This window comes from Pteronotus mesoamericanus, unplaced genomic scaffold (genome assembly GCF_021234165.1).
Source record: "Pteronotus mesoamericanus isolate MK-2021 breed Mesoamerican mustached bat unplaced genomic scaffold, CSHL_Meso_final contig_557, whole genome shotgun sequence".
NCBI classification, from domain to species: domain Eukaryota; kingdom Metazoa; phylum Chordata; class Mammalia; order Chiroptera; family Mormoopidae; genus Pteronotus; species Pteronotus mesoamericanus.
Window position 1 is genome coordinate 3,328,311 of NW_026555200.1, and position 14,734 is coordinate 3,343,044.

The 14,734-nt window shown below is 42.5% G+C and overlaps 1 protein-coding gene and 1 non-coding gene across 6 annotated transcripts in view; one reads left to right on the plus strand and one right to left on the minus strand.

Annotated features, from left to right (window-relative positions):
• The window catches only part of PRDM2 (PR/SET domain 2), a 114,660-nt gene that overhangs the window by 53,271 nt on the left and 46,655 nt on the right, over positions 1–14,734 (minus strand). For all 5 annotated transcript variants that reach the window (XM_054579712.1, XM_054579716.1, XM_054579713.1 and 2 more), the window contains one exon: positions 11,548–11,674. In XM_054579712.1, coding sequence (XP_054435687.1) covers positions 11,548–11,674 — 127 coding nt within the window. The remainder of the gene's footprint in view (positions 1–11,547; positions 11,675–14,734) is intronic.
• On the plus strand, positions 14,588–14,690 carry LOC129075700 (U6 spliceosomal RNA). Its single transcript, XR_008529674.1, has one exon. It is a non-coding gene; the product is annotated as a U6 spliceosomal RNA (small nuclear RNA).

Consider the following 14,734-nt stretch of genomic DNA (forward strand, 5'->3'; position numbering starts at 1 on the left):
GCCCTAGTTTGCGTAACTAGTGAAATGAGACAGCCCTTGAGAGAGAAGCAGGTCTCCAGCATCTGAGGAATCCTCTGATGCTGTGATGTTTATCTAGTTGCAGATGGAAAGAATCTCTTTACTCGTACCTAATCTGCCATCTACTCCATGTCACCAAAGCAAACTATGTGGATGTTTAAAGGACATGTTAAAAGATGCTGAAACTGTTTTTGTTTTTTAAATCTAGAAACCCCACAATAAGCTAATACAGAGGCAGAGTTACCACAGACCTAACTGGTGACCACCAATGACAATGGAAGAGACCAAGGTCAGCGCGTCCCATATGTTCCTGTGAGGCTCTTGCTCAAGGCTCACAGCAACCCTACAAGGTAGGTCTTATCCCCATTTTATAGACAGGAAAACTGAAGATCAAAACACATAGAGTACCCTGTCCAAAGTTACAGTGCTCCTGACTGGTGGAGCTGGGACGGGAATCAGCCTCGTAATTCCAAGGGTGCGTACACGCTACAGCTCCCAGCGCCCGGCTCCCTTCTCTCCTCCTCCCAGCGGTGCCCATGCACTTCAGGTTCACCAGAAACAAATTAGCCCTTTGCAAAGTACCGATCAAGCACTCTGCACCACAGGAGAAACAGCGGAGCCCAGCAGTGCACTTCCACCCACTGAAACACCTCTGGGTGGTTGTTTTTAAAATGCGCTCGAAGCATAAAAGTTAAAACTGGGGTTGGAGGAATTACAACAATCATTCACTATTAACACAAAGTTTACCAATTCCACATACTTTTTGACAATTGTCCATGATATTTAGAGGACCCTGTCTCTCAGAAACTGAAGAGAGTCACATGTAGTTAAGCATCATCTCTTCTTGACTTGATGTTTTCTACACTCTACTACAACCATCAATTTAATTTATCTTGGTCTACAGACCCTGATTTACCTTATTTTCTATCCTGAATTCCTGAATTTATCATTTTGATGGACTCAAACTACAAATAGGTATTTATTAAGCTTAACACTCAAATTTGCTTGTTATCAAATAATGCTATGATCAAAAGATACCTCCTGTGATAATACATGTAACAGCTAGTAAAACTCCTTAAAACAAGCAAATTTAGAAGAGCAAGACTACTGATAGCCACTCCTTTTTATCATCTGTTTTGGACACCAGTGAGAGGGAAACTGTAATTTCAACTCCAATGTTAACCCTACAAAAATCACAATCCAAAATGTATATGAACAGAGAGATTGTTTCGTGTGTAAAAGCTTGAAAGTATAACTAACCAGCTCCCTCTGCCTGTACCGTAAACCTGGCTGAGATGAAGAACAGACAGGCGTCTCCACCAATGCCAAGTCCATGTGCTCACAGAGGAGGCACCAGCACAGGGCAGGGCGGGAGCGATTGCCCGCCCTCACAGGGACCTCGGACATTCTGCTTAAAGCCAGTAGTCACTTTATTCCATGAGAAACAAGTAGGTTCTGATCATTTCGTACATTAAAAACAAAAAATACAGCCAACAGAACCAGAAAGGCATATTTTACCCCTGAAATTGGCAAGAGAATGAAAACTGACCGGAAGAAGTCCAACAGTGGAAAGAATAACAAAGGCACAGAAATTGCCTTGTTGTCCATTCTCAACTGTATTACAACTTCCAATGCTGCACATAATTCAATTTAGAGGCTCTAAACACAGGTGAACAAACCAGTTTGCCTTCATTTTTGTGACATGTGATGTCTTAGGAAACCTACAAAAGACTGTATCAAGAGTTAGGATTCTAAGTGTAAGAGGAAAGGATTATCACTGTAGCTTTACAGAGATAAAGGGGGGTGGTGATTTTAACTTAAGTTGTACTTATTGCTTTTCTTTTTAACCAAAGCAAAGATAATCCTTTGCAACTGTACATAACGGACAACAGACAGCTAATTCATTAAGGGTGAAATTTGGTTTCTGTCATTCGGACACTGACTAAACTAATAAATACATATAAAAGTCAAAGTTTTGAAAGTATCAAATTAGCAAAGACTTTAGATGTCATAATCTTATTTTAGAAACTGGTATTTGTATATACCACATATATACAATATCATTATTTTATCATTACAATAAATCTCTTGCCTTTGAAACTATTCAGATAATCTTCGTTTATTAAAAATATATTAACCAATATATAACATTGAAAATATATGTACCAAATTAAAATGTCCATCAAAAAATATTTTAAATTTCAGGGTCACAACTTCAAAAACGGGAAGAGGAAAGAGCTGTAACAAATGCTACAGAATGCTGAAAGTTTTCTAGTCTCTTACCCACAAGCCCTCAGGACTTTTTCTTAATACATGCACCAAGTTTAAACAAAGTTACTGCTTCCTAATTTTTAGAGAAAGGGGTAGAACAGAAAGGAAAATGCCTAAAAAGTTTGAAAAATGAAAATACAGATTATTAAGCAGCGGTTCTATCTAGTCTACCATGTGTCTGAGGCATGGGGGTGGGGCCTTAAGGACTTACCAAGTCTTTATAGAGCAATGGAATAAAGTCCTCTCAGTAAAAGTTTCAGGAAGAAAAGGCCATTTTAACATTCTGTTTCACATTCGAGAAGTTTTTAGAATTTTATGAACACATACATATCCTAAAGGCTCTCTGTGACAGGAGCACAGTGAAGAAAGCAGCGCCTGCCCTCCGTCCGGGAAATGCCGGAGTGCACGCGGACAGGTCCGGGCAGCCCGTCCGGCCCTCACTCCCTCCGGGCTTCCCTCCGAAATGAGTCGGGCCGCGGGAACACGCACACTTCAGCAGCAAGCGGCACCTCTCTCGGAGCTACTGCTTCAAACAGTTCCAATGAGTTCCTCTTAAAGGAAAAAGTAAATGAACAGCCACCCTCCCATAAGCATCTGACAAAACAAAACAAAAAAACAAACAAAATCCCTATCTTTTATTGAAGACAAAGAAAGAAATGAATAACAAGCACCATTTAACTCAATTATATCCACAAACAAATCAGAATTACACTTAGAGTTACTAGACTTAATTTTTAGAGTGTATGTTAATTAAAGTATGTTCCAGATCCACACAACTCAGTTTATGAAAACAGTAAAAATTGTATTTTACTCAGTCATTCTGAGCATTTGGCCATTCTCAACAAAAACACCACTGGTACAGAGGCAGTGGCTAAGTGCCACGGGGTCCCTGAAATCATCAACGAGACAGCACGAGGGAGGGGGCTCCGCCCACCTGGGCCGACCCGCTGCCACCGGCACCGCACAAGGAGCCCGGCAGCATCTCACTCTGGTCTCGTGGTTTCGCAACTGCTTTCAGAAACAACTTAGAACTTAAGAGAAATGAGATATTCGTAAGAAGCTCAAACCAATAAATATGTTGTTTAAAAAACACTTAGACAACAGCCAGCAAAAAATAAAATGTAATCCATCACTATTCTTAAAAACTGTTCGAGGTATTCAAAGGCATATAATCAATCTATTCAGTCCACAAACCCCCAAAGCAAATATAAAAGAAAGCACTGGTTCTCACCATAACTTAGCTTTCCGATCCCAAAGACTTCCCTTAATCACACTACACTGCTTCATTATTTAGGATTAAAGAGGGCGATTCTAAAGTAGTGAAAATTCATCTTGGCTAATTGGTGAAGGCTTATAAAACACTGCTGCTTACTCAGTATAGCTATTTTACTTAGAAACATTATGAATAAAAACTGGATTTAGGCAAAGCCAAGTAATTTAGTAGCTGCGTGAACGTGGGGAAACCACGCGGCCCCGCTCTGAGCATCAGTTTCCTCATCCACAGAGGGCAATGATCACAAGGATCGCTGCTTCGTGGGGCTGCAGGAGGGATTAGCGATGACGCACGGATGCTCCTCGACTTACGGTGAGGTCACGTCCTGATAAACCCATAGCAAGTTGAAAATACCACAGTTGAGAATGCGTTTAACCTGCCGAACACCACAGCTGAGCCTACCCAGGTTCTAGCGAATGTGTTACCACTTTTGCATCATGATAAATCAAAAAATCTTAACAAACTATCGTAAATTGGGCACCGTTCCTGTGTGGAGCACCAACTATAGCACCAGGCACTTGCAAGACGTGCTGAAGAAACCATCACAGTCACTGTCAAGAGAAAGCAATGATTCATCACCATTAGTGACATGATGTGCAGATCAAGGTCAAATTATGAGATATGTCCATATCAAAATGTATCATAACTAATGAATTTGGCCAAGAATTCTCTTGTAATGCCTGACACTGGTTTAATCTGAGTGGTTAAAAAAAAGACAGCTGCCTTCAGCTTTAGCTTTTTCACTTTGAGAAACAATAGTAGTGGTTTCAAAGAACTCTAGCTCCAAACATCATTCAGCTTCCATAAACATCACCCAAAGTATTAACATCAGTAACACCAAACTTCAGGCCCTGGCCAAATCGCTCCGTTGGTTAGAGAATCGTCCAGAGATCAAAGTTGCAAAAATGATCCCCAGTCAGGGCTCATGCAAGAATCAACCAATGAATGCATAAATAAGGGGACCAACAAGTCGATGTTTGCTCTCTCCCTCTCTCCTCTCTCTAAAATTCAATAAATAAATAAGTGAAAAAAAGCAAGTCGAACTTCAGGACTGTCCTCAGCAGCACATACAATGGGAAGAGGCACAGAGTACCGTGCTGGTCTACCTCAGGCTGCAACTGTTTTCTACGCAACCTTTAACCCAAAGAAACGTCTTAATTTTTAACCTGCATAATGGTGTTCTTGGAACATTCATCTCCTCAGTTCTTTAGAGGCAACTTCAAATATAAAACTATCCTCTCCTCTCTGTGTTTCTCCTCTGAACATTTAAGATCTCATATTATAACAGCTCATCTATAAACAAGAATGTCAAACTGTCCAGGAAAGAAAACACTGGATGAATCTTAAAAACAGTAATAAATCCCTAATTCAGAAAAAGAACCTAGTATTCATATTTAAGAAAAGCACAGCAAATTGTTTTTGTACTTTCAAATTATAGTTTGAAATCTTTTTTAAATTAACTAAACTACATTGAACTCACTAGTAAGAGTCTTACTATTTTTTACCTTTTATAAAAAATAGTAATAATCAAACCTTTTTTCTGTATTAGGCCAAGTCTCACCTTTCCATTTACACAGGGGCAGGAGAACCAGAACCACCGCCTAGGTACAGCCAGAACATAGCATATTTCCTAATTCACTCAATTATGATGTTTGAAGCAATTTTCAATCATGGTATACTTTGGAATCTTTGAAAGGTCATTCACCAAAATATGGGTAAAAAATCTGCAAAGTACTTTGGAAAATTTTACTTAATCCACATAATTTCCCTCCAACAAGGTTATAACATAAGAACCGAAGGTGCAAAGCAAAAATACTGGCCAACTGATTTAACTAAATTTGGGGCAATTCAGTAGCACCAGATTTAGAAAATGTAAAAATTCTGACTCTTATTGTTGGAAAAATACTAAAGATGTACTGAGCTTTCAAAAACAGAGCACAGCAGCAGCAGAAGCGAACCACAGGGCACGCGACCACCAGAGATGGGACACCCATTGCACGGCAACGGCATCCCTCGACTCCAAGGCAGCAGAGCTGCAAGAGGGGACGAGGACCCCGCTCACTCAGGCCTAAGGCAACAATCTTGCAAGTCATACGGCACTTACTGCAGGGGCCACATTCTCTCAGAAACGTGGCCACCTCCAACTGCCCCAGCCTCGCTCCAGCCCCTGCCAACAGGCACCAGGGTGAGTAAGGGACAGAGGGCCCGCCTACCACGCCCCCAGGCAGCAGCTCAGGGCCCGGTCTGCCAGGTCTGCCACCATCGCAGGCCCTGTGGCTGGGCGTCCGCCCCTCAGCTCCGGCAAGGAGAGTGGAAGGGCTGTCTGCTGCTATGAAAGGCAAGGAGCGCGAACTCCATTGAGGCCCAGCTGTTCTCCACATTTACTGAATGTATTCCCTGATTTTATCTTTAAATGGCACCCATGCAGTCATTTCTGCTGTTGCAAACCACGCAGAAAAGTACACAGGCGGCGGCACACTCTGCGTGGGGACAGGCATGGAAAACCTGGGTTGAGCTCCGACCGACACTCACTTGGACAAATTATCCCACCTCACTCATTTCCACATCCTCGTCGGAGGCTGGTACAAACCAGGGAGACGGTCTGGATGCCACAGAAGCTCGGGCTAACTGGGAATGCCCGCAGGGGCGCCCAGCACCAAGCAGCCACCAGCCAGCCTCTGACTGTCTGGCGGCAGCTCCACACTCTGCCCAGAAGGCTCCGCGTCTCCATCAGAGGCTCCCACTGCATCTATCTGTTTCAACCTGTTGTCTGGCAGTGTCCTATGGCCTGATGTCTTGTGAGTTTTTCTTTCCCCACCCCATGCATTGCTCTTTCTTTTGTCCCCTCCTCACCTTCCTTCTTAGAGGATCTTCCTACCGCGCTCCCCTCCTCTCCCAAAAGGCTCCTGCTCAGCCCCTCCCTATCCTGGACCCCATATACACCAACTAAAACACCCAGTTGAAGCGTGACCTGCATCGAGCTGCAATAAAATGGACAAGCTCCCCCCAGATAGTTCTGAGCCACCTCTCTAACGTTCTCTACCAATCCAAACACTAAATGCAGTGCCTGGTAGAAGAGGGGCCAATGCGTCTCTTTGCAGAATTGAGTTTCATAACTCAAAAATACTCACGAGTTACTAGGTAGCCCTCACTAGGCACCACCTCAGCAATAAATTTCCCAAAATGCTAATAGTAACACCCAGATTCTTCCTCTTCCTGGAGCTCTCAGCCCCTAGAACTTGATGGATCCCATCCTGGGTCATTCATGCCACAGCCTCCAAAAAAGCCACTGCTGACTACCCAGTCTACAGTCATGGCATACTTTACACACACACACTTTAGTAACACTACAAGACCTGTCTTGTTTACCTGGTTGGCGGACTTCCTCGCTCTCTAGATTGTCAACTCCATGGGACCAGGGACCTGGAACCTCAGCGCCCAGAACCGTATCTTATCTGACACAGATACGGCATGCACTTGTCAAGTACTTGGGGGGCAGGCCATCCACACACTCGCAACATCTCTGACCTGCTCACAGCCCTGGAGGCTCCCCTGCACGTCCTCCCTGCTTCCTTCTGCTCTGAGACGTCCCCAGCCTGCCACACCACCCCATAAAGACGCCCCAGCCGCCCCAGCCCCGAGTTACCCCTTCCTTCTCCTACCGCCAATGGTCCTTTAGTTTAGCACTTTTAAAAAAACCAAAATCAACTACCTCAGGCCTAGTTATTTTGTGTGTGGATCCCTTAACTCCCTAAAGTGACTATAAATTTTTATTGGCTTTGTTGCCTTTGAGAAAAGAACTTCAAACATGTACAATGTCAAAGAATTTGAGTGTTTGTCACAGTACCAAGGTTTTTTATTTGAACAATTTTGACTGCAGAGACAGATGAAATATTTCCTTTATAAACTGATTATAATTTAACTGTTCTGTGGTGGCTACAAGTCACCTGGATAAATACTATAAACTAGCTGATACTCTCAGGGGCTATTTACAGCTCTTATAAAGCATTACGTGAACCTGCTGAGTAACCTTAGGAACTGTGCTCTCTGTAGTTCATTACTGGTTTTCTTACAAATTTTCTGTCTTCTTTACTGCCCAGGTATCAGCAATAAAACTACTTGCTGTTCTAAGTAACTTTCCCTTTCTACTTTCCTCCTCATTTGATGTGAATAGGAAAGTCAACAGGTTAGAACTAAGCCAACAGAAAAGCCGACTCGGCACAGAGGCTCCCCACGGGAAGGGAGAGGGGAGAGACTCACTGCCGCTTCTGATCCTCCATGGGGGCGTCGTAAACATCCAGAACCACTGACTGACGAAACACGCCCAAACGCAGTGGTTCCTCCGCGAGAAACGCGGATGTAGCTGTCAGCCCTGCTCTGCCAGTGGCACAAGGACCACGGGCTCACCTGCTGCACAGAGCTGCTCCCTTTCTACTGCTCTCATTTGCTCTGGACAGCAACCCTGGGAGGTTAGGCGGCACGAGGATCACCCATGTCATGACACCCCCTTTGAAAGCCATGAGAACCACACCCCAGAGAGATGACACGGTGGGCCCGGTCACCTGGTAAAACCGATGGGTCGCGCAGTTCTCATTCTTCCCACTAAGCCCATTTTATAAAGCAGAGCCCTTGTTGGTAATTTAGGGTAAAATAACTTCATGCAGGGCTCGTATGGAGCCAAAAGAGGGGAGGACAACAACACATTCTGCTATCATATTCTACTGTATTTGAAAAGAACATTTGCAAAAAAAAATTGCCAACAGTCATTGTTTGTTGCTAAGAAGCAAATTCAATTTTTCACACTAATAAATAGGAGACTGAAATGGAAAAGATAGTAAATGCATCCAAATTTGGCCTTTCCTTGATTTTACAGATTATAACCTTTCTATGGTTCAAATAAAAAATAATCGGAAACGCCCAGCAATAAAACCCTCCCTTCCTCTACACCCGAAAAGTTTAATCTGTCCCATCCAAGATACTTCTCATGTTCAGACATGTAAGAAGTTAGACTGAATTACAAAGCGGAGAATCCAAAACTCTAGCTCAAAACGCCCCAGGTGTGTACATCTCTGGCCTGTGGCAAAACTGCATGCTCCCTGGTCAGAGACAATACGAACTGTGTTCTTACAGCACTGTGTTCTTTTCCTTCACTGCAGGTTTGTGTGAGTCTTTGTTGGCCAATCAACGAATATTTATTGCGGGCCTATTTCGTGCCAACCATCTAGGCACTGATCAGCAACTTCGCTGATTTAAATGTTTGTCTCTAGACTGCAGGTGCCATGAGAAGAGTTACTGCTTCTTTTTCACCCAACACTGCACGGTACTACCTAGCAGAGTGTCTGGCACACAGCAGGGACTTCACAAACATTAGCTGAATGAACGACTGAGCGCCCGGGACACAGAAGGAGAGGAAGGGGCCACTTTGCATGTAAAGGAATCAGGACTTTCCACTGCCCAGAACATGCCCCATGACGCCCAGCAATCCAACGAATTCTGAAAGGCAGCACATGCATGCACAGCTGTAGGCATGGCAGCTGCCATGCAAAGGGGCCGGGGCCCAGGACTAGGAAGAATTCAGCCCTTTGTTTCTCTCTGCCTGCCTTATAACTGGAAGGAAGTGAGGTCCACTGTCAACCTACCTGTCAGCTGCATGTCTTCAACATCTGGCTTTCAGAAATACTAAGTTAACGTTGCTATTGAGTGACATTTATGTTGATTTACTCACTGACATCGCTGACTGAAAAGATATTAAAATGTCTGAGGTCATACAGAAGACCTGGATAGAACCAAGTTCATAGCAGAAGTTCCCCATTTCAGGTCTTTGCAAGCTATAAATTAGTCTTCACAGAGTATTTAAAAAAAAAAAAAAAAAAAAAAAAGGCTTGACTCATTATTTAAACTCTCCAAACTTTAGGTCATAAAGTTCAAACATGACTCTTTACCAGTAAGCTGTTCAAAACAGACTAAGTTCCAAGAGTGAGCCTCACTCAAGTATTTTAATTAAAACCTAAGATTCAGTGGGTTATATGTTGCCCAGAGTAGTTATGAAAATAATAGTAGGATAAAAAGAAATATGAACTACTTAACTCGAAATAAAAACTCAGCAATTTAAGCAGGTATGAAAATGAAGATGTGTTAAGTTCCTTTATCATTAATAAACAAAAAGTTTATTTTCAGTTCTTTTTCCCAAATTCAACTAAATGAATAGATTAAAAAATTAAGGAATTTAAAAGAAAAGCAAAAAGCAATAAACTGTTCCAAATATATATGCCAAACAGAAAAGTCTTAGAGTTATTTCCATTAAGCTATATATATGTTTCAACAGATGCGTTAGTTATGCTTAGTAGAAGAGTCAACATCTTCCCTTTCCCCCAAACTCCAACCCCTGCAAATCACAACTTACCTGGAAAGGGTGGTGACGTTAGTTATAAACAAAATGAACACTAAACAAAGGAACAACTTGAATTATGTGAACAGTTTGCAAACAATTATGCACTAAGCCTAATGTCACCAAAACCTCAGTACCCAGTTAAAACAGTAAAAAAAGAAACAAAACAACACCTGGGAATTCTCTAGACCCTGGTCATCTGATTCAGGACAAGTATTTAATGACCTAAAACAGCAACAAAATCCCATTCAACAAATAAAGAACATGTATTTAGTAGAAGGCCCAGAAACTGTTCCTTGGATGAGTTAGTTGTATTCACATGACACTGTGATATACAAAAGAATATATGATGGGAAAATCAAAAGGGACTTCTTGCTACATTTTTAAATACTATTTTTACATTTTTTCCAAAATCAAGTTTATGTAGTGATTTTATTTACCGTATGACGTCCACAAAATCACTTTGCAATGAACGGAATTAAGGAGAGACTCTTAGGGTAAATAACTACAGAAATTTACTTAAGACTAAGGTAAGCAAAAAAAAAAAAAAAAAAAAAAGTTTTATATGAGTAAGAAACTACCATATTGTGCCCAGGCATACAGTCAAACTAAGCTCTATGAAGGATTCAGATATTCACATCAAAATTCCTCATAAAAAATAAAATCCCAACAACGTGTTAAAATGCCAGCCAGAAATATGATATATCCAACCAAACTACTTTCCTACCGGGATCCCCTCCCTTTCTTAAGGGTGACTACGCTTTACCTTGGTTTGAAAACATCATAAAACAAAACTACTGGAGTTGAGTCAAAAATGACAAAACAGCACGCCCTTCAACTTCCATTTTGTTAATGGCCTAATTTCAGAAAGATCCGCTGTGCTAAGACCTTAGCCTCCCCCTAAGTGTTGCAATCTTGCGTGGCGCGGCCTGGCCTCGCGTGGAATGGGATGGAGAAGAGCGGCCGGCCCATCCGGGAGAGGAGCGCCGTGGCTTGGCCGCGAGAGGTGGGGGGAGCGCAGAGCTGCGCGGAGTGACAGGGCCCGGCCTGTGAGGGGTAGTGACAGTGCCCGATCCGCGCGGAGTGGCAGGGTACAGCCCAGCCCTGCCGGCTCCCTGCCCTCTGGGGAACGCGAGTTCGTCGGCCACAGCGCGCCCGGCCCTTACTGCACAATCCTGGTTGGACACAAGGGCACCGAATCTGCGGACCTGGAAATGTCACTGTCGGAACACATTTTATGACGCGTTCGCTGGCAAATAGCACAAAAAGCTAAGAATATGCCGGGAGTGCACCGAAGGGACGGGTGGCTGCCCCCACCCGCTAGTCCAGCTATTTTGACGTCCGTGAGTGCAGTGACAACTAGCCCTCAGACGGCGCTGGGGTCCCTGCACTTTTCCACGCCCGGATTCCCGGCCCCAAGTTAGAAAAGAGCCCGAGTGGCGTCCGGAGCCGTGATTCAGCAGCGGCCCGGGGGGAGGGGGGCCAGATCACGCCGGCTGCCGGTCCGGAAAAGGTCACCGAGAGCTGCAGACGCCACCCAAGTCCAGACCTGGCCAGCCCAGGAGCGGCGGGGGAGCGGGCGGCGGAGGGTTCCTACCTTTCCTGCTTTTCGGAGAGCTCCGCTTGCTCCGGGCGCTGGCTCGCTCTTCCTCAATCGCAGCTGCTATCTCGGGGTTGTCTTCCCCATTGTACCAGACCAGGAGCTCCTCGCCCGGCGCGATTGGCTGCAGGGAGAGAAGAGACAGGCGCTTCGCCAATCAGGTCGGCGGTTGTTGGTGGGGCGGGGGCAGGGCGGGGCTGCGAGACCGAGGCCAGCCGGGCAGGAAGGGCTCCTAAACCCTCCGCCGCTGCGGGTTGGACGACTTCGGGAAGGGACCCTCTGCTGGAGGGAGGACCTCAGTTCTTGCCAGCCTCCTCTCAGGGATCCGCTGGGCTCTCTATGGATCTGACTAAACTAGACCGCAACTCAGAACTGCCATATGCTGCCGAATCTTACTGTTCAAAGCCTCAAGGCTACCCATGCAAAAGGAAACAAACAAACCCGGAACCATTTTGCCCACGAAATCTAGCAGATGAGAATTGTAAAGCACAATCAGAAAGAACCAAGAGGTTTGGAAAGAGAAGCGCTGAAATCTAATTACCAGCTCACGGTTCAGATTCCAAGAGCAAGTTAAGCACGATAAGGAAGAACTATATGCCACTGCACATTTATAAGTCACCGCTAATTATATCACGGAAAAGCTAAAAGAAAAGGGCACACAAGTGTCCTGGCAATATATTATCTATGCACTGGACCAACCTGCTCGGACCCATGGACAATTTACTGTCTTGCCCTCTGTACCATACATCGAGTCTACATGACGAGTTAAATTTAGAAGGAAATACCTAACAACACCTCACATGTATTATGCTCCTAAACAATTAATTCTTAACAGCTATATAAACAGTAAGGATATATACCGCCAACATCCTGATTACACCTAGATCCTGAAGAAAAAACATACTGAGTGGAAAGATTACTCTTCTAAATAGAATTTAAGGAAGTGGCTTATTGGTTTCTCTCACAATGACTCAACTGTTCGAAAAGTTCCAAGAGCATCATAAATAACATTTCACCTAAAATCCAATTAATAAAATAAGAATCAATAAGGCCATACTAATATGAATGAATGAATGAACGAACAAGTAAATAAATAAGAAGGAAAGCTCTTCCTTAAAACAACTCCCAAGTAATCAATGGAAAAGAAATAATGGAGGCAGGTAGAAGAGGGTAAACGGGGGATAGTGACAGGAGACTAGACTTTGGATGAACAAACAATACAATACACAGATGATGTATTAAAGAATTATACACTTGAAAACTACGGGATTTTATTAACCAATGTAACCCCAATAAATTCTATTTAAAAAAAAAATTGGCAATCATCTCAGTGATAACTGATTTGGGCAAAAATCATCAATAGATGCTAAAGCTTGGGAAAAGATGGTAAAAGTCTGAGGAGTAACAGAATATTTGCAAAGTCTCAAAATCTGTCCTCCAAAGACATTTATTAATCACAAAAGAAAAACATTATCTTTATAATGAGACTAGGCACTATGTGCCTCCTGATACATGCAGAGAAAAGAACACAGCATCACTTTTGGAGATTTCTGCCCAACATGCATAAATATAATTTAATCATGATGAAGCACAAGAGAAACCCAAACTGTGGGACATTCTACAAAATAACTGACCAGTTCTCTAAAAACTAAAAGGGCATAAAAGCAAAGACTAAGGTACTAGCCAAACTAAGGAAACTGATAAAAGACATTATACTTGAACGTAACTGAGTTTTCTTTTCCTATACAGGCATCATTGGAACAACTGACAAAGTCTGAATAGAGTGTATGGATTAGCTAATACAATACTGTCTGTCCATCCTGATTTTGGTCACTGCACCATGGGTCATGGAAGAGGATGCCTTTGTTTTTAGGAGCAGGGCAAATTCCACCTAAGACGTTAGTTTAGAAACAATACAGTTCCTAAACTTCAACATACATTTTAGTCTAGATAATGCCCTTGAAAATAGTATTATTTTGTTTCATTCTCAGTTTATACAGTTCAAATTTTAAATATTCTAAATTCTTTAAAATAAAACCAACTGCTAGTGCCTTCACTCCCCCAAGGATGGTTAAAACCCGCCATTTTCTTACCTTTAACCCAATATACTATTGTTTCCCCTCTTGATTCTGTTAAACCTAAACAGAAAAAACTAACCTCATATAGATAAGATTTTAATGAGTTAAAAGATATCAGATTTTGTGAGTTAAAACAGCCATTACAGATACCTTTTGGCACTCTGATGAGCTAATATATTTCTGTTGACGGAACAGGCCTTTTTATTTAAATAAAACCATTTATGATTCCAAATGTACAGTTTGCTTCTCTATTTTTTGTTAAGTTACATATTCATGACATGGTGGTATCATAAAATATTTGAAGTGATTAGAGTTTGCAGAAATATGTAAAGACTTAAATAAAACCAAAGTAAAAAAGAACATGGGAAGGAGTGAGGGAAGAAAGTATATTCCCAACTTCCTCCTAACCCAACAGCGTAAGCACGACACTGGGGGAAGATACCACCAGGCGTTTTCCAGGAGCCTCCCAGACACAGAGCTCGAGCTTCCGTGGTCATTGCGTTCCCATCCTCAGAGTGCCACCGTCCTAGCAACTGGGCAAGGTTCAACATCAACACAAACTCTTTACATAGGAGGGCACCCTTCTGTTTGTCAAAACACACAAGATAAAAACAAACCAGAATCTGTTTTTACCTAAATATATTATAAAATTTCTAAATGGCTAATGAGCTTGTGAATAGCTAGACTGAAAGCAATGTGATTTGTCAGCTATTGAATAACCTTCCAAACTGTCAGCAACTAAGGTGATTATTATATTATTGGGCTATATACTTCCCAACTTCAGATTAAAACAGCTATATAAGTAACAGACCTTTATGAAGGAAATAATATATCTTTTTCAATCAATTATTGTTTGCTTCTGTACTGTTTTTTTAATAAGTCAAATTTTAAAAGAAATTTTTTTTGTCCTTAAACACAGGAAATATAAATCTGCATTAAAAAATAAATAAAATCAGTGCTTGCTTTAGCAGCAAATATACTAAAATCAGAATGATACAGAGAAGATTAGCATGGTCCCCGTGCAAGGATGACATGAAAATTCGTGAAGTATTCCATTTTTTAATCAATAGATGCTGCAAAAGCATTTGATAAAATCCAGCACCCAT